Source organism: Peromyscus maniculatus, chromosome 12 (genome assembly GCF_049852395.1).
Source record: "Peromyscus maniculatus bairdii isolate BWxNUB_F1_BW_parent chromosome 12, HU_Pman_BW_mat_3.1, whole genome shotgun sequence".
Classification (NCBI taxonomy): domain Eukaryota; kingdom Metazoa; phylum Chordata; class Mammalia; order Rodentia; family Cricetidae; genus Peromyscus; species Peromyscus maniculatus.
The window spans coordinates 23911510-23928806 of NC_134863.1; the positions used below are offsets into that span (position 1 = coordinate 23911510).

The following is a 17297-nucleotide window of genomic DNA, read 5'->3' on the forward strand; positions in this document are numbered from 1 at the left end:
GGGAAGGAGGAGTCATGGCTGCTGGTGGGGGTGTGGTTTCCGGCCCCGGGCTGGTTTGTGCTGCTTGCCCCTGGGATGCTGGGCAGGTCTTGCAGTTGCTGCTGTCAGGAGGAGTGGTGGGCATGCCCAGCGGGAGTTAGCAGGGGTGGAGCCTCGCTCGGTTGGGCCGTGCCGCGCTCACGGTAGCCTGCAGCATCCTGCTGGAAGTACTGTGTTAATTCTGACGGAGGAGTTGGGAGGTGCAGGCGCTTGGCAGTGAAGGCAGGGGGCAGTGGGACCTAGGGATGAGGAAATTAGTCATTCTTAGAAAAGAAGGAAGGGCGAGGTCTCGGATCTTCAGAAATACAGTTAAGGAGAGTAATAATAGCAGCTGATCGGGAGGGAGGGTCTTTTTCCGCTGGGGTGTGGCCGCTGGTTGGTTGCCCATGCTTCTGTGGATGGCCTCAGACCCATGAGCATGTGGGCAGCGCTAATTGGATTTAGTGGGTTCTAAAAAATAAAATAACAGTGGGAAAAAAAAGGAATACAGGGAAGAGTTCGGAGAATGAATGTTATTCAAAAAGGATGAAGTAATTATAAAGACAGTCTGTCTTAAAAGTTAGAAATGCACCTCCTAATACTGTGTATGCTTTAAAATATTCTGTAATTTTCCTTTAAACATTATTTCATTAATTAGATTTCAAGTGAAATATTTTTTAAAAATAAAGAAGGAAGGTGAGCTGGGCGGTGGTGGCGCATGCCTTTAATCCCAGCACTTGGGAGATAGAGGCAGGTGGATCTCTGAGTTCAAGGACAGCCAGGGCTACACAGAGGAACCCTGTCTTGGAAAAAAAAAAAGGAAAAGAAGGAAGATGGAGAGGTTTCAGTCTAGCCTTGGTCTGTGGGCCCAATATCCTTAGGGAAAACCACTCAGCCTGGCCAACCGCAGGACCTCAGCTGGCCAGCGCTTTGGGAGTGAGTGGGCCCCTTGTCCTGGAGATGGAGAGGGTGTGGACAGTCATGGTGTGTGTCTGAATCACTCCCTTCTCTTCCTTGGCCTCTGGCCAGCTGCCTCCTCGGAGCAGTGATGTCATACCACGCTGACCTGAAGGTGTGGGGTTGCTGGGTACAGTACCCTCCGGGCTGAGGTCTTGAGGGGAACCGGTCTGGCCTTGGTCCAGAAGCTTGGGCCCTGCGTACGTAGAGGTGAGGTGAGCAGATCTGACCTGGTGAGTTTCATATGGGAGGCCAGAGAATCCCGTGGCCGGGGCTAGGGGAGGAGCCGTGGCCTCCATTTCTTTCCCAACATGTTGTTACTCCTCCTGTGCTTACTGGAGAGGAAGAGGGGCGAGGGGAATCTTGGTTGTGGGGTTGGCAGATATAGCCAAGAATCTGGTAGGTGTTTTTTTTTGGGGGGGGGAACCCCAAATCCTCTCGGCAGGAAGTTGGTTGTCACGTCTGGTTCTCAGTGTGGATTTGTGATTTCCCTGGCGCTGTTGGAGAGGCTGGGCAGGTGGGCTGGCTCCTTTTCGTTGTGGTGTGGCGATATAAAGGGGAGAGTGAAGCGAGGTAAGGGTGCCTGTGTGGACTGGATTCCCCAGCCCTCAGAGGTGTTTGGCTTCTGGGGAGCCCGGGACAGTAGAGTGTTGGGAGATGAGATGGAGAGCAGGAAGGAGAATGGTTTTGAATCAGACCTGCATTCAGCCTGCCTGGGCGAAAAGGGATGGGCAAGGTGTCCTCAGCCTTGCTGTGTCAGCAGCCTGCTGACTTTGGATTCTGGTAGCTGTTCCGTCCCCTGGAGCTGCCGCTTTTCATTCCCAAGACTAGTTTCTGCCATCGCTATGATAAGATACCAAGGAGCTTCCACGTAGACGAGAACCCGGGGCCTGGCAGATTCCCCTCCTGCCATAGCTGCTCCAAGACGGGCTGTGTGAGGAGCAAGCCTGCTGGGAACTCACAAATGCCCTCCTAGGCTCTCTTTCCTTTGCCTTGGGACTGATTGCAGGGGTATCTAAACATCTCTCTTCTCTCTGTCCCATCCTAGGGAGGAGGGAGGAGGAGAGTGCCCTGAGCTCTTGTGAGCTCTAAATACATGGTTGGAAGGAGTCAGAGGATGCCTCAGATGCCATAGGAATGAGGGGGTGTATGCGTGTGCGAGCGCGTGTGTGTTACCTTGGGGACCTGGGCTGGAGGGAGAACTGGCGTTTCCTACCTGGCTGGCTATAACCTCACCCCAGGGCTCAGAGAGCAACCTTTCCCAGCTCTGGCTCTCCAACTCTGAAGTCACAAGTCTGGCCCCTGCGCACTGGTCTGCTTAGCGTGCCCAGGTCCTGTGCGTGCCCGGAGAGCTAAGGGCAGTGGGATGGCCTGAGTCTGGGGCAGTCAGCCTGCCTGTGGGGTGTGGGGTGTGGGGTGTGGGGAGGGGAGGCGGATGAACAGACAGATAGATGGACGGGGATGTGAGTTCCATGACTGGATGAGGAGTGGGTTAGGGAGTTTAGAACTTGTCGGTGTGCCCAGCTGGTGGGTGTCAAGCGTTCTTGGTGTGGAGTAGACTTGGGCGTAGAGGCGGGTGGAAGATGTTTGAATCCCCGAGATTGCTGGGAAGGGCTCGGTGAAGTAGGAGACAGGCTTCTGTGGCTTCTTAGGTGACCCCTGTATTATTGAATACCGGAGTGTTTGGATCCCCGAGATCCTGATGGGTGGCTCGGGAACTTGAGTCCTGGAGGCGTCCTGAAGTTGAGAGGAGCCGTGGCTCTGAAGTCAGAGAGGGTGGAGCACTGGCTCCCTAAGGGTCGCGGCTGCCCCTGCTTGCTGGTTAGCTGCCCGAGGGGCAACTGTACACAGAGACGACTAGAAACTGGGAAGGAGGCTGCGGGGAGGGGGGTGCCCACAGGAGGCTGGACAACTGGAGGCTGTGACAACCTGCTGGCTGTGGACCCGAGTCCTTGGAATTCACGCAGGTTCCAGGGTTGGAGCCTTTCCTGCCGAGGCGCTTCAGCAGCCCCTCCCCTCCTGAAGGATGCTCGCGGCCCGCCCCCCCTGGACGCAGGGGGGTGACGCTGCGGGTGCCGCCGCCGCCGCCGCCGCCGCCGCCGCCGCCGCCCGTGCCGCTGGAGGGGCGGGGGCTGCGCGGAGCACCGCTTCCCTCCCTGCCCCAACCGTGGGACTTGGGGTCCAATGGGGGAGAGATCTGCTTACCAGCGCCTGGCCGGGGGCGAGGAGGGACCGCAGGTAACGGGGATGGCGAGATACCTGGAGCTCAGGCCCCATCTGCTTGTGATTTGTGGGCCCAGCTCTGCTCTGCAGCAAGAGCTTCGGAAGAGTCCAGGGTGCCTGTCTTTTTTTTTTCTCTCCGTTTTCCCCTCCGCCTCCCAGATCCCTAGGGCTAGGAGGCTGGGTGCAGAGAGGGGTGTGTGTGTGTCTCTGTGTGTGTGACAGATATGTCTGAGGTGATGGTGGTGGTGAATTATTGATGTTGGTATCTGACTTAGTGAGCATGGATCCCTAGGGGCCCAAATAAGCTACCCTTTGGGCTCTCTGCATTGCGGGTATGGAGCCTAGGGGTACACTCTTTTATGGGAAGAGGCTGTGTTTTGGGCGGTCCCGTGTATTGGCCCGCTGAGTATGTGTATCAATCCTGATATCCCTGTGTGCTTTGGGAAATGGCACGGTTTCTCGCGGGGCCGCTTCCTCCCCCTTGGAGATGAAGCACTTTTTTTCCTAGCCGGGAGAGGGCAGTAGCTGGCAGGAGAAGGGGAATGTGCCTGGGAGTTGAGACAGAAAGGTCAGGGCTGTTTTCCCAGGCGAGGAAGAAGAGGTCCAGGAACTAACTGATCTGGCTTCCGACCCTGCAATGTATGTATGTTGCCCCTCTTCGAGTCTCCCATAGCTGGATTCTGGGTAAGCTGCCAAGTGTTCTTACTTAGACACCCGAGGAAAGGGTCAGGCATGGGGCTCTGGTGGATTTGGGGCATGCCTTTCTGGGGTGGCTAGAGTTTTTACATTGGCCATTCTGATCAGCCTCAGCTTGCGGTAGAGGAAATAAACCTGTTTAATTTACCGACAGACCCAGGTCTGCTTCAGGTGTTATCTTACGGGGAAGGATGGGCTGTAGCCTTCTCCAGTCTGAGGGTGTGGTCAGCCAACCTGTGGAGAGAGGCAGTGTCCGTGTATCCTCAGCCTGACCTTGCCTTGCACGTTAGCTCTGACCTCAGTTCTCACCCTGATCATTTGCTAAGCCTGAAGGGAGGCTGTGCTTGGCAATCCACAATCTCTGTATGATTGACTGCAGTGGGGGAGGGCTAGTGCTGGGGGTACCCCCCAACCCCACAAGCATAGGAAATGGCTGTCTTTCTAGCTAGGGAGTTCAAACACTGGAAGAGATCCTGGAAAGCGTCTGGGATGCTGACTCCCCAAACTCTCGCCCTCAGCTGCCTCTCCCATGAGCCAGCTGTGGCTCCCTGAGCTGGCAGCCAGCTGGGGAAGGGACAAGAGAACAGTGTACAAGAAACAGGGGATCCTTACACATGCCGGGGGGGGGGGGCGGCGTGCTGGGATCTGGGGAGCAGAAGAGGACTTCCTGCAGCTGTCAGGTGTATCTGGGAGCCGTGGCGAGGGGGTGTAGAGCAGCTGGCACCCTTGAGGGGCAAAAGGACCATCTGTCAGCTGTAGGAATATGGGGGCCCCCGGGGTGCTTGATGGAGTGCCTCCGGGTCCCTTGAGCTGAGGCTGTTTTATGTGTGCGGTGCTGCTGGACAAGATATATCCTGCAGCCTGAGCTCCTACAGCCTTGGGGTAGGAGTATCTCAGTAGAGGGCTTGGGACATGTTTGTTTATTTGTCGTTAGCTGGATCTTTGCCAGCTAAGCTGGGGAGTAGGCACCCTGGTTGTTGTGGGCAGTACACAAGGCACTCAGTCCCAAGGGAGGGGTGGAGATTCTCACCACCCCCCTCTCTCGGTTGGGCTGTCCCGCTCTGGCCGGCTGCCGGCCTCCCTATTTCCGTCGGGCACCAGGGTAACAGGACCACAGTAGGGTCTGAGCCAGGAGACACCCAGCCAAGGTTGGGACGTGGGGGGGGGGTGTCTTTGAAGGATCTGTCTGCAGCAGGATCCAGGAAAGACTGAATCCAAGCCCCCAATTCAGGCTACATTCAGGTCCCCATAGACCCAGAAAAGCCCTTCTGGGGGCGTGTATCATCTTCTTATATGTGCTGGTTTGGTAAGAGCCCCCACGTTGAAATCCCAGGAGTGGTCTGCAACCGTGAGGGTTGGCAGTGGAAGCCAGAGACGGGGGAGCCTTGTGTGTGGGGAGTCAGTGGGGCCATGCTAGGAGGGAGAGTCCCCCCCCCCCATTCCTGCTGTCCTCCTGGCAGGGATTCAGAAAGGTCTTTTTTCAGCCAGTGTCAGAGCCGCTCAGCTGGGAGGGAGGGAGGGAGGGAAGAAGGAGGACAGGCGGGCAAGCAGGCAGTGGGGGAAGCCGAGGGGTAGGACTAGAGCTCTGAGCTCTGCACAGGAGAGGAGGCAGGACAGGGGACCCTGCCTGCGACCAGCTGCGGAGCGAGGCCACCCCTCCATCCTTCTTCCCATTCCCCACTGGTGTGTGGGGTCTGGGGGATTTCTAGGACAGGTTCCCCCACTGCCTGGCCACTTTCCTTTCCGGGCAGAGCAGAACACTCCGAAGCGGAGGCCCTTGCCCGCCCACTTCACATCTAGGCCATAGCTCCCTCGACTTGCTCAGGGGCTTCAGTTGGTGGAGATGCCGGCGGCCCGTCGGTTCCCCGGCCTCGAGCTCTCCTTTCCTCTCCTGGCCAGGCTTCGGCGACGTCTGTACACAGTGAGTGGGGGCCTGGGGGCGGGCGTTGGACTGGCTGTGGGAATGGTTAGCCCCCCAGGAGCAGCACTGTGCAGAGAGGCGTGAGGAGCAGGCAGGGCTGAGGAACACCTTCCCGAGGCTTGATGGGAGTGTAGGCTGAAGTGCTGCTGCCTTCGGTCTTGGGCGTGTGTGTGTGTGTGTGTGTGTGTGTGTGTGTGTGTGTGTGGTCAGTCTAGTGCGTGCGCACACGCAGGCCATGGCGTGTGTCATGCACAGCTGGTGCAGATTCTCCACACACAGAACTGGAGCCCGTCTGAGCTGGGAGTCACTGCGCTAATGCCCCGTGCTTCATGGACAAAGGAGCTTGGGCAGGAAGGGGACATAGGGGAGGTCACACTGGGCTCAGCAGTAGAAGCGGGACTAGACCCCCCCACCTGACTCCTTTGTCTTCGCCAGGATGCCAGTGTTCTTCCTAGGCGTCATGCCCTCTCTCCCTCCCTCCCTCCCTTCCTCCCAGCTGCTCTGTCCCTGGGTTGGGGACCAGGGAGGGGGGTGTCCTGCTGAGCAGAGAGGTGTGTTGGCTGGTCTGTCAAGGAAGGGGGACAGGCTGGACTGTGCCTTCTAAGTAGCTTCAGGAGGGCCCCTGAGTTTCGCTGAGCCCTCCCGACTGTTCAGGGTGTGACTTTAGCCGTTACCTGGAGTCTAGAGAAGGGAATGGGGGGCCTGGAGCCCCAGGGTTTGAGGGTGTGGGAGGAGAGGAGGACCCATGGCTGTTTCTCCTGGCGGGGGCCTGTTGCCCCTCATCTTGAAGCCCTGCCACATGGCCAGCGGGGCCACTTTGCTCCGGGGCCGAGGCAGTGGACGTTGGTTGGAGCCCGCCGGGTCCAGTGATCCTTCACTGCACCTCTGGGCTTTACTGTGGGACGCGTGGTGCAGCTCCGCTTCCTCGACACACTTTGTCTGCAGGCGGATGCTTTGGCTGAGGATGAACGAGTCAGCGCGGCTCAATGTTTAGAGTTGCCATAGTAACTCTAGGTTTTTCGTTTTATTATTTTATGTATATTATTATTTTATGTACATGGGTGTTTTGCCTGCATTGTATGTCTGTGCATCGTGTGTGCACAGTGCCAGAGGAGGCCAGAAGAGGGGGTCAGAAAACCTGGAACTGGAGTTACAGATGAGTTTGAGCTGCCATGTGGGTGCTGGGAATTGAACCCAGGTCCTCTGGAAGAACAATGAGTGCTCTTAACCACTGAGCTATCTCTCCAGCCCCATAACGATAGTTTTGAAGTATTAATATATTATTTTTTGTTTCCCTTCACAAATAAAATCAATAGAAATGTTACATATTAAGTATATACGTAGAGTCGGTAAACATGGTGCCAACTGTACTACGAGGAGAGAGAGGAGGGACATCGTTTGTGACACTTTGCGTATTCTGTCATGAATTAGGAGGGGGCAAAGAGGCCAAACCCAGGAGAGCCGCTGAGAGACATCTTGAGATAATCCTCACTGTTTTTTATCCAGATAGCGGGCATTTTTGCTATATTCCGAATAGTAGACGTTTCCTCAGTTTACCCAGTAAACAGTTCCCACAGTTCCAGGAAAATCAGGCCACATTAAAACAAAAAAGCATTTTCATGTTTAAATGTACAATGGAATCTGTGTCTAGGTTTGGATCATCCTAACGGTTTTCACCTGTGTGACCTAAGTTGTGTGTGGAATCTGCGTGCTCAGGTCTGTCCTGTGTGTTGCAGAATAACTCATGCTCTTATCCCCTTACTACCTGCTAAATGTCACCAGCCCCCTCCCCCACCGTGACAAACAAAAATATCCTCTGTGTGAGGGTACAGCCCTTAGAGAGTCGTCCAAATAAAGGGTTACAGCTTCAAGTTTGGAGGCCACCCACCCGCCCAGCTGGCTGCCTGGCCTTTCTCCTCGGTGGGAGAGCCAGGCTTTGAACTGAGGGCTTGTCCTTCCCATCGGTTCCTCTTCCTGCTGCCCTGAGCTGCAGGGAAAGTCTGAGCTCCTGGTACTCTGTCGGCAGGACCCCGGGGAACTGTGGGGGCAGGAGGCTCTTGCTGGGCCCATTTCACGTACCACATCTGTGTTGAGAGTGCGCCATGTTCAGGAGCAGGTCACCTGGCCCCTCACTAGACAAGCTGGCCACCTTTTCCATATCTTCTTCCTCAGGAACTGAGGTGAGGCTAGAGTGGTCTGGGAGAGCTCTTCACTGTCAGGTGCCTTGGACAGGGATGGGTTTGGCGATGTAGCTTTGAAGGTGCTCTTGGCCTTTTCCTCTGGACCCAGGAGAGTATAGACCAGACAGGTCCCTCAGCATTGGCTGCTTGTAGCCTGCAGGTACATTTTATTTATAGACTGTGTGTGCACTCACACATATTTCAAAGTTGTACTGTTCTGCGTCATTCAAATTTAAAAGTCGAGAAGATGAACTGTTAATTGAAAAATGAGAAACAGTCGTATGGGTAACATGTGGATATTTTCACTTAAAAGGATACATAGAGGCACCAGGCAGTGGTGGCGCACGCCTTTAATCCTAGTGCTCAGGAGACAGAGGCAGGCGGATCTCTGTGAGTTCGAGGTCAGCCTGGTCTATGAAGCGAGTTCCAGCACAGCCAGAGCTGTGACACAGAGAAACCCTGTGTCGAAAAATCAAAGAAGACATCGGCAGCTGGCTTTGGGGACTGGGAGCTGGCTTTGGGGACTGGCAGCTGGCTTTGGGGACTGGCAGCTGGCTTTGGGGACTGGGAGCTAGGTAGCTGCGCAGCCAGAGAGGGAACGAGGACCCCTATGCGTTTTGATTATTTACTGTGTGCAAATGTTACCATCCCAAAAATGTTTTTGAGGATAGGAAGTCATACAAATTCAGACATCTGGTACCATTTACTGGGTGTCTGAAAACCCTCTCTGGTCCACGTCTCCCACTCTTGTCTTCTTCTTACGGACCTTTAGGCACCTGGATGTTGCCCGTGAATCAGTGGGGAAGGCCTGGTGACGTCAGGCAATGAGAACTGGGTTGAGATCTTTCTGTGGGGTCTGTCTGATGAGGGGTCCAGTGGACGGATCTCAAAGGGCCATTGTACTCCACCCCAACTTTTAAATGAAAATTTAGGAGTAAGATGGCTGATACTATTAATCTGTGTTTCAAAGGGCCTGTGATTCCCCGAGGTCCCTGGGCGTAGAGGTTGATCTTAGTTCCCTCAACCAGAGAGCACAGATTTGGGAAGAAGACTTGCTTCCTGACTGCTCTGGTCTGGGGCAGACCCCATCTCAGCTGCCCCATCAGTGCCCCATCAGCTGCCCCATCAGTGCCCCATCTCAGCTGGGTTAGGGAGCAAGTGCTGAGTTCACTCGAACGTGGGCGAACCAAGGGCATCGACGTGCAGGTCTCTTGCCGTCGGCTCACATCCCCTGGCCCCTCAGCTGTTTTTCCTTTCCCACAGAGGCTGGGGAGCAGCAGCATGCAGCCGGAGGAGGGGACAGGCTGGCTGTTGGAGCTGCTGTCCGAGGTGCAGCTACAGCAGTATTTCCTGAGGCTCCGTGATGACCTCAACATCACCCGCCTGTCCCACTTTGAGTATGTCAAGAACGAAGATCTGGAAAAGATTGGCATGGGCCGGCCTGGTAGGTAGCCTGTGGGCCTTGTTTTAGCCTCTGACCATTTGCCTTGTGTGTCTTTAGCGTGGTCCAGCACAGGAAGAATCTCTTTGTCATGGCCCCTGAGATGAGTGGGAGGTGTCAGCAGAGGTGCTGGTCCCAGGGTCCCCTGGGAATGGTTTGTAGTTGTCAGTGTGTGAGTTGGAATTAGAGGGGAATGGCCGCTCAGGGTTAATTCCATACACCTTCTCTGGCTTTTCCCCCAGGGCTGAGTATTGAATTTAGTCTTGCCTGTGCTACCCAGGCACTCTGCCAGTGAGCACATCACCAGACTCCCTACCTCCCCACCCCCTTTTTTTTTCCAAAGAGGTACTGGGAGTCGAACCCAGGACCTTTCACAAGCGCTCCACTACTGAACTTTAGCTCTAGTCCTTTCTGTACTTGGTGTTTTTTTGAGACAGAATCTCAGTAAGTTACCCAGGGTAGCCTTGAACCTGTTCTGTAGCCTCAGCAGACCATGAACCTGCTCCTCCTGTCTCTGCCTCCCCGGTAGCTGGGTTTGCAGGCCTTTTCTGCCTGCCGGGTCTGCTTCCCAGCCCTTCCCCACTGTGTGTGATCAGATACACGTGGGATGTATTTCCTGTGACTCTTTTGTAAGTGTAGAATGGAGTCTCCTCTGTTTCATTCTGAATACCAGTGGGGTCCATGCCAAGATCTACCGGGAGGAAGGTGTAAGACAAGAGCTCTTAGCTGGGGCCGGAGAGGTGGCTCCGTGCTCGAAAGCGTGTGCTGTGAAAAGTCAGGGAGCTTGTCCCTGCCTGTAACGCCAGCTCGGGGGGTCTGACACCTCTTCTGGTCTCCATGGGCACCCGCTCACGCAAGGCACACACATAGCCCCGGACACACGCGATACCTAAATAAAAATCTAAAAATCTTTTAAAGAACACCTCTCAGATGGCTTGCTAACACACAGAAACTTTATCTTTTCGTTCTTTCTAATCTAAAACTACCAGTTGCCCAGTTAGAAGTCCTGGAGTTCTCTGTGGAACATTGGGACTCCTTGGGCTGCGGCGGACTCACTTGCTGGAGAGCGGCACCGCTAACACGGGTGTAGTGGCAAACACCAGTATTCTAGCACTCAGGAGGTGGAGGCAGGAGGGTCAGTAGCCCAGCCGTCAACTACATAGCAAATTCAGCCAGCCTGGGCTACTCTAGACTGTCTCAAAAAACATAATCAAAAACCTTAATGTGAGGCTGGGCAGTGGTAGTGCACATCTTTAATCCCCGGCTCTTGGGAGGCAGAGCCAGGTGGGTCTCCGTGAGTTCGAGGCCAGCCTGGTCTACAGAGCGAGATCCAGGGCAGGCACCAAAACCTACACAGAGAAACCCTGTCTCGGGGTGGAGGGGATGTGGGGGGAAGAAAGAAAGAAACCTTAATGTGTTTGACTCAAAATAGCCAAATGTTTTATAAGCTAATAAAATGACACTAACTTAAGCCACTTTTGGCCTGGATAGTTGATTTCTGTCTTAGTGTTACCATTGCCGTGATGAAACACCGTGACCAAAGCAGCTTGTGGAGGAAGGGTTTATTAGGCTTCCGCTTCCACATCACTGTTCATCACTGAAGGAAGTCAGGACGGGAGCTCACAGGACAGGATCTTGGAGGCAGAAGCTGATGCAGAGGCCATGGTGCCGCTTACTGGCTTGTTCCTCATGGCTTGCTCAGCCTGCTTTCATATAGAACCCAGGACCACCAGCCCAGGGGTGCCCCTCCAACCATCAATCACTTACTAAGCGAATCCCCTACAGCTGGATCTTCAGGAGGCATTTTCTCAATGGAGGTCCTTCTTTGATAACCCTAGCTTGTGTCGTGGGGACATGAAACCAGCCAGCTCAGGGTCTCATGTCAGTAGCGCAAGGAGATTTCATGGGGTAAGCCTTAGAGTGGAGACAACTCTGTCTATTTCTTTACCTGATGTGTCTGGAGAGTTGGAGAGGTAATTGGCCACCATGATGAACAAATACCTCCCCCCAGTTGGAGAATCCTCCGGAAGTAAGAGTGCAGAGATGGATTGGGTGAACGAAATTCCTGGTTGGTGGAGCAGCTGACTGAGTTAGTTGGTGGTGTGGTGTGGTGTTGAGCGGTATCTGGTGGTGGGCCTACCCTAGGGACGGAGGAAGCCGCCTGCCAGGCGGACAGCAGTCTCTGGGGGCGAGTGTGGGTTCTCCGACAGCCCCGGCTCACTGTCGTTCCTTGCAGGTCAGAGGCGTCTGTGGGAGGCCGTGAAGAGGAGGAAGGCCGTGTGCAAACGCAAGTCGTGGATGAGCAAGGTGTGTGAGCAAGCTGTGTGGGAGTGGAGGGGGCACCCCAAAGGCTTCACCCTGCCGGCAGCCTAGGAACCTTCTCCTGTCCCCCAGCAGGTAGAATCTCACCAGTTCCCTCACACTTTGTCCAGCCCGCCCTCCTCCAGGCTTTTATCTGGGGGGGCCCTTGTGGGGCTGCCTGGCTAAGTGTCTGTCTGCGCCACAGACGGACACGTGAGGAGCCTGTGTGCAGTGAGGGTTTCACAGTCTGTCTGTGTGCGGGAGCGGGGACTTACTGACAACACTCCTTCCTTGGCCAGTCCGGCCAGCGTCCAGGGTGGGTGGCCGGGACAGTCTGGACATCTCGGCTCTGCCATGCCTGCCCCATGTCCCCCACGTTCCCTGGTCTCCAGGTTCCTCTGGTCATCTGGTTCTGCTGACAGCTTCCTTCCCCCACAGCTTCCCCCACCCATCCTAATTTAGGTCTGCGGTGTTGTGAGTCCCTGGTGTGACTCAGTGGAACTTTGCCCATTGTCTGGAAGACAATGAGAGAGGAAGCAGGGCAGCCGGGGCCTCCCGCCCCACTCCTGGCCTCAGAACTGGGGTGGGGGGTGAGCAGGACAGACAGAGCAGCCGGTCAGGGATTGGGCAGTAGAAATTTCCTGGCTGCAGTTTGGCAAAGGGGCTGTCTCTTGAGAGCCTGTGGCCTTTTCTGGGGACACAAGCCTGGGCCTTTGCCCAGGTTTTAGTGAAGGATGAGTGTGTCGGGCTGATTGACGGTAGAAGGGAAAAGCAGTGTGGGATTTTTGGATCTATCCCCGATTCCTAGTAGGTCTCTGGGTGATCAGTGACCCTCTCCAAACGGCCATGTCTTCAGGAAACCAGTACTGGCCTCATTACACAGTTTACCCTGCAGGGCTGTGGGAAGGATCCCTCCTGGCTGCAGTGGCCGAGGTAGATCTTGTAAGCTGAGTGTTATTAGCAAATATTAGGAAGTCTAGTTACTGGGAAGAAGGAACAGAGTCCAGAAAGGTCCTCAGATTCGAGTTGCCCCTTAGCACACGCAGGGAAGGCCGGCCGACTAACTCGTAGGGAGGTGAGAAGAGTGTGTAGCCTGGGGCTAGAGCTCTGGATGCCCCAGCAGAGGTGGACAGGCCAGACTACCATGGCCAGGTCTGCTCACGGTCCTTTTCCTGTCTCTTGACCTTTGGCACTTCTTTCTTAAAAATAGGCCTTAGAGACCCTCTAGTCTTCCTTCCTTCTCAGCCCCTGCCTCTAGGCACCCCTCCAGAAGCCCAGCTGTCTTCCCAGGCCCTTCTCCAGCAAAGACTGGCTTCATCTGCACCACACACACACACACACACACACACACACACACACACACACACACACACACACACCACACACTCATGGTTCAACCTCAGACTAAAATTATCTTCTCCCCAGGGCAGGACACACACACACACACACACACACACACACACACACACACACACACACACACACACCACACTCATGGTTCAACCTCAGACTAAAATTATCTTCTCCCCAGGGCAGGATGAAGGGCAGCCGACTCCCCAGAGAGAGTAGACAGACAGCACCAAATGGTTAACCCGGAGAAGGGGCCAGGGCTAAAAATGGACAGGGAGGTGTTTGGAGGGCCCCTCGGGCTCCTACCCTCTTTTTGTGTGCTGGGGCAAGACTCTGGGATGGATAAGAGGTTCAGGAAGGGAAGGGTAGGGTGGGGGAGGAGCTGGAGACCGAGGGTGGGGCGTTGGGGTGTACCTAGAGGGCTTTGTGCTGTGTCTGTCCTCACAGACCAGTCAGGGCCCCTGCGGCCACCAGCTGTTTTGGTATCTGTTTTTGACCCCTGCCCCGAGGCTTCAGCTGTGGGTATACACTGGAGGCAGCGTGGGCCTTTTACAGGCCGCTCCTGGGCAGCTCGGCCAGGCCAGGAGCCGTCTGAGGCCGGCCAGTGGGGTGGGACCCAGTGCCCCTGGGGCCCTGAGTTCCATCTGGCTCCTGGCTGCTTTCAAACAGGTGTTCAGTGGAAAGCGGCTGGAGGCCGAGTTCCCGCCCCATCAGTCTCAGAGCACCTTCCGGAAGCCCTCGCCCACCCCGGGGGGCCTGGCGGGGGAGGGGACCCTGCAGAGCCTAACCTGCCTCATCAGTGAGAAGGACCTGCGCCTCCTGGAGAAGCTGGGGGACGGCTCCTTTGGCGTGGTGCGCAGGGGCGAATGGGATGCCCCTGCGGGGAGGACGGTGAGCTCGGGGCCCATCCCATCCCCCCTTCTGCAGGAGACCGCTGACTCACCTCCCGGCCCAGCCACGTTCAGGTTTAACCAAGAACGGTGGTTTCTTTTTTCAAGTCTAAAAATAGTTTGCTTACGGTGAAAGATTGACCGCTGAAAAAAATGGGAAACCGGTGGTCTGCGGCCCCAGACTGCGGACTGAAACAGAGCCTCGCGCTGCTTCCCCCCTCCCCTCCCCTCCCCTCCCCTCGCAGGTGTTGGGGTGGTTCATTGAAGATACACCCCCTTTCCCCAGGGAGGCTGCTGTGGCAACCTGCAGTTCTGTGGATACATTAGTTAATCAAATTACTGCTGTCTCCAGACTGCTCATCTTTTTTTTGGGGGGGGGGGGGTTTCGAGACAGGGTCTTTCTGTAGTTTTGGTGCCTGTCCTGGATCTCGCTCTGTAGACCAGGCTGGCCTTGAACTCACAGAGATCCACCTGCCTCTGCCTCCCATGAGTGCTTGGATTAATGGCGTGCGCCACCACCGCCCAGCCTGCGCATCTCTCTTGATTCACTGTCACTGCTAACTTGGGAATTTTCCTAGAAAGAGGAGGCCTGCATTTAATGACCTTTAGAGGCCAGTCAGCTGCTGTCCCCATGCCAGGAGCGGAGTATGTAAACTGGTGACATGTTCACCCACTCAGGTGAACAGGTCTGAGACAGGGATCTTTGCACTGAGCAGCCGTTAGCTCATTGTTGGGGACCGTGGAAGGCCTAACTAACTCCCTGCTCCTCCTGCTCCGTCCGGCAGGTGAGCGTGGCGGTAAAGTGCCTGAAGCCGGATGTGCTGAGCCAGCCAGAGGCCATGGACGACTTCATCCGGGAGGTCAATGCCATGCATACACTTGACCACCGGAACCTCATTCGCCTGTACGGTGTGGTGCTCACACCGCCCATGAAGATGGTGAGTGCTTGGGAGGGTGTGTGTGTGGGGGTGTCGGGGAGGGGGGTGTCGGGGTGGGGGGTGTCGGGGTGGGGGGCGGTGTCAGAGAGCAACTTGTAGGTTCTGGGCCTCCAGGAGTGCTCTTCCTCCTGCCTGCTGTGGTCTCCCACCACGTGTGGCCAAGGGGTTTCCCAGGGTCCTGCCCAGCACTGTCATTTTAGATTTTCTGGTGCTTGTTAACTGGAGTTGGTCTTTGGAATTTCTAGTCTGAGCCCCTTTGGGGGTCTCAAGTTCCTGGGATGGCTGGAGGGACAGGCCTAGCAAGCTGTGGAACTCGTGGCTCTCAGCAGACAGGTCAGGAAGGAGCGTTGAGTATGGCCATGGCAGACCTCCAGAAAGGACTGGAACTCTTGGCTCTCGGAGTGGGGTCGAGATCTACACATTCATTCGTTCTCTGTCCTATGGCTGAGCTCAGGTGACGGAACTGGCACCTCTGGGATCTCTGTTGGACCGACTCCGGAAACACCAAGGTCATTTCCTCTTGGGGACTCTGAGCCGCTACGCCGTGCAGGTGGCCGAGGGCATGGGCTACCTGGAGTCCAAGCGCTTCATTCACCGGGACCTCGCTGCTCGGAACCTGCTGTTGGCTACCCGTGACCTGGTCAAGATCGGGGACTTCGGACTAATGCGGGCTCTGCCCCAGAACGATGACCACTACGTCATGCAAGAACATCGCAAGGTGCCCTTTGCCTGGTGAGGGGCAGGTGCTGCTGGCCTGTAGGGCCTGGGCTCCACCCCAGTCTCAGTAGACCCCCAGACTTGTGGGGACTCCGGTTCCCACCACAGGACTGTGTCTGCCCTGGCCTGCCCTTACCTGTTCTGGGCCGGGATGCCTTTCTTGTGTACTTACATGTTTGCACGTCCATCAAGGAACTCTCCAGGGGGATACTGGAAGGTACTAGGGTAACTGCTCGTGAGATCCAAAGGGCGTGGTACTTGGTAGGGTACTAAAAGGCTTCCTGGAGGACTCACTGTTCAATTTCAAACATATGGAGAGAGAGTAGCCAGACAAGAATGGTCAGTAGATGTGTTAGGTCAAGCTGGCGGCAGACAGGGATAGTTGTGCTGCCCCTTGAGGGCTGTGACTAGTGTGGTGGTACCTGGCCTGCCTTGGGCCCTGGTTGGGCTGATCCTTTGCTTAGATCATAGGGTCTCCTGGTGCCAGAGGTAGCTAAAGGGGGTAACCGGTAGGGGTCCCCAAAAACCTTATCTTTTGTTAGGTGTGCCCCTGAGAGCCTGAAGACACGGACCTTCTCTCATGCCAGTGACACCTGGATGTTTGGGGTCACACTGTGGGAGATGTTCACGTATGGCCAGGAGCCCTGGATTGGCCTCAATGGCAGCCAGGTGAGGGGACCGGGGTGGTGAGGGGACCAGGGGTGGGCTCTCCGTGGGTGGGGTGTGGGGGAGTAAGCCCTCCCCAGTTCCCAGCCTGACCTTGTTGGAACGGATTCTTTTCTGAGAGCTTTAGCCAAGACAAGGGTTGCCGAGAGAATGTCACAGGAGAGGAATATGGGGGTGGGAGCATGGGGTGGGGGCTGGAAATAAAGGTCCCAGACTCTGGGGACAGAGCCTCCCCAGAACTTGTGCCATGGTGGACGGGCATGTCGGGCAGCATCTTGAGCTGTAGGTCAGGTCGGGGCAGGTAGAAAGCGCAGAGGTGAGTGCTCTGCTCCCCTAACCACCCCCACCCCCCCACCCCGCACCACCCTGGCTGGCAGATCCTGCATAAGATTGACAAGGAAGGGGAACGCCTGCCCCGGCCTGAGGACTGCCCCCAGGACATCTACAACGTCATGGTCCAGTGCTGGGCCCACAAGCCAGAGGACAGACCCACGTTTGTGGCCCTTCGGGACTTCCTGCTGGAGGTGAGGGGCCAGATCTGCCCACAGTGGCTGGGGGTAATGGGAGGCCGAGCCTGGACCGGACAGTGGCCCGTTTCTGCCCCCCAGGCTCAGCCCACTGACATGCGGGCCCTTCAGGACTTTGAGGAGCCGGACAAGCTGCACATCCAGATGAATGACGTCATCACCGTCATCGAGGGACGGTAAGGCTGTGGTCTACACTGGGGTCGTCTCTTAGAGGGCACAGTTGGAGGGCTATATATAAACGGGCCCCTGCTGCCTCCAGGAGTCCCTTGACAGCATGAAGGCAGGGGCGGGCAGAGTTGAGGTGACGGACCCCACACTGTTGAGAGCTGTGTGGACAGATTTTCCCTGCCTAACCCCACCCCGCCGCCGCCGCCGCCGCTGCCGCCGCCGCCGCCCTTTCCCACTGGGCTCCAGCTCTGGCTTCAAGAGGGCCAAACTGCCATTGTGTGGAGGACCAGGCTGCAGCCCAGGC

At 56.1% G+C, this 17297-nt stretch overlaps 1 protein-coding gene across 21 annotated transcripts in view; it reads left to right on the plus strand.

Moving 5' to 3' along the window:
* Positions 1-17297, plus strand: part of Tnk2 (tyrosine kinase non receptor 2) — a 38451-nt gene that overhangs the window by 9524 nt on the left and 11630 nt on the right. For 9 of the 21 annotated variants that reach the window (XM_076548717.1, XM_076548719.1, XM_076548731.1 and 6 more), the window contains exons 1-9: positions 5440-5815; positions 9259-9439; positions 11673-11743; positions 13757-13978; positions 14763-14915; positions 15370-15647; positions 16175-16301; positions 16676-16822; positions 16907-17001. In XM_076548717.1, coding sequence (XP_076404832.1) covers positions 5738-5815; positions 9259-9439; positions 11673-11743; positions 13757-13978; positions 14763-14915; positions 15370-15647; positions 16175-16301; positions 16676-16822; positions 16907-17001 — 1352 coding nt within the window. In that variant the 5' untranslated portion in view covers positions 5440-5737. Of the gene's footprint in view, positions 1-3089; positions 3214-3406; positions 3883-5439; positions 5816-9258; positions 9440-11672; positions 11744-13756; positions 13979-14762; positions 14916-15369; positions 15648-16174; positions 16302-16675; positions 16823-16906; positions 17002-17297 lie in introns of those variants that run through there. The other 12 variants (XM_076548720.1, XM_076548721.1, XM_076548733.1 and 9 more) reach the window with 5 other exon arrangements.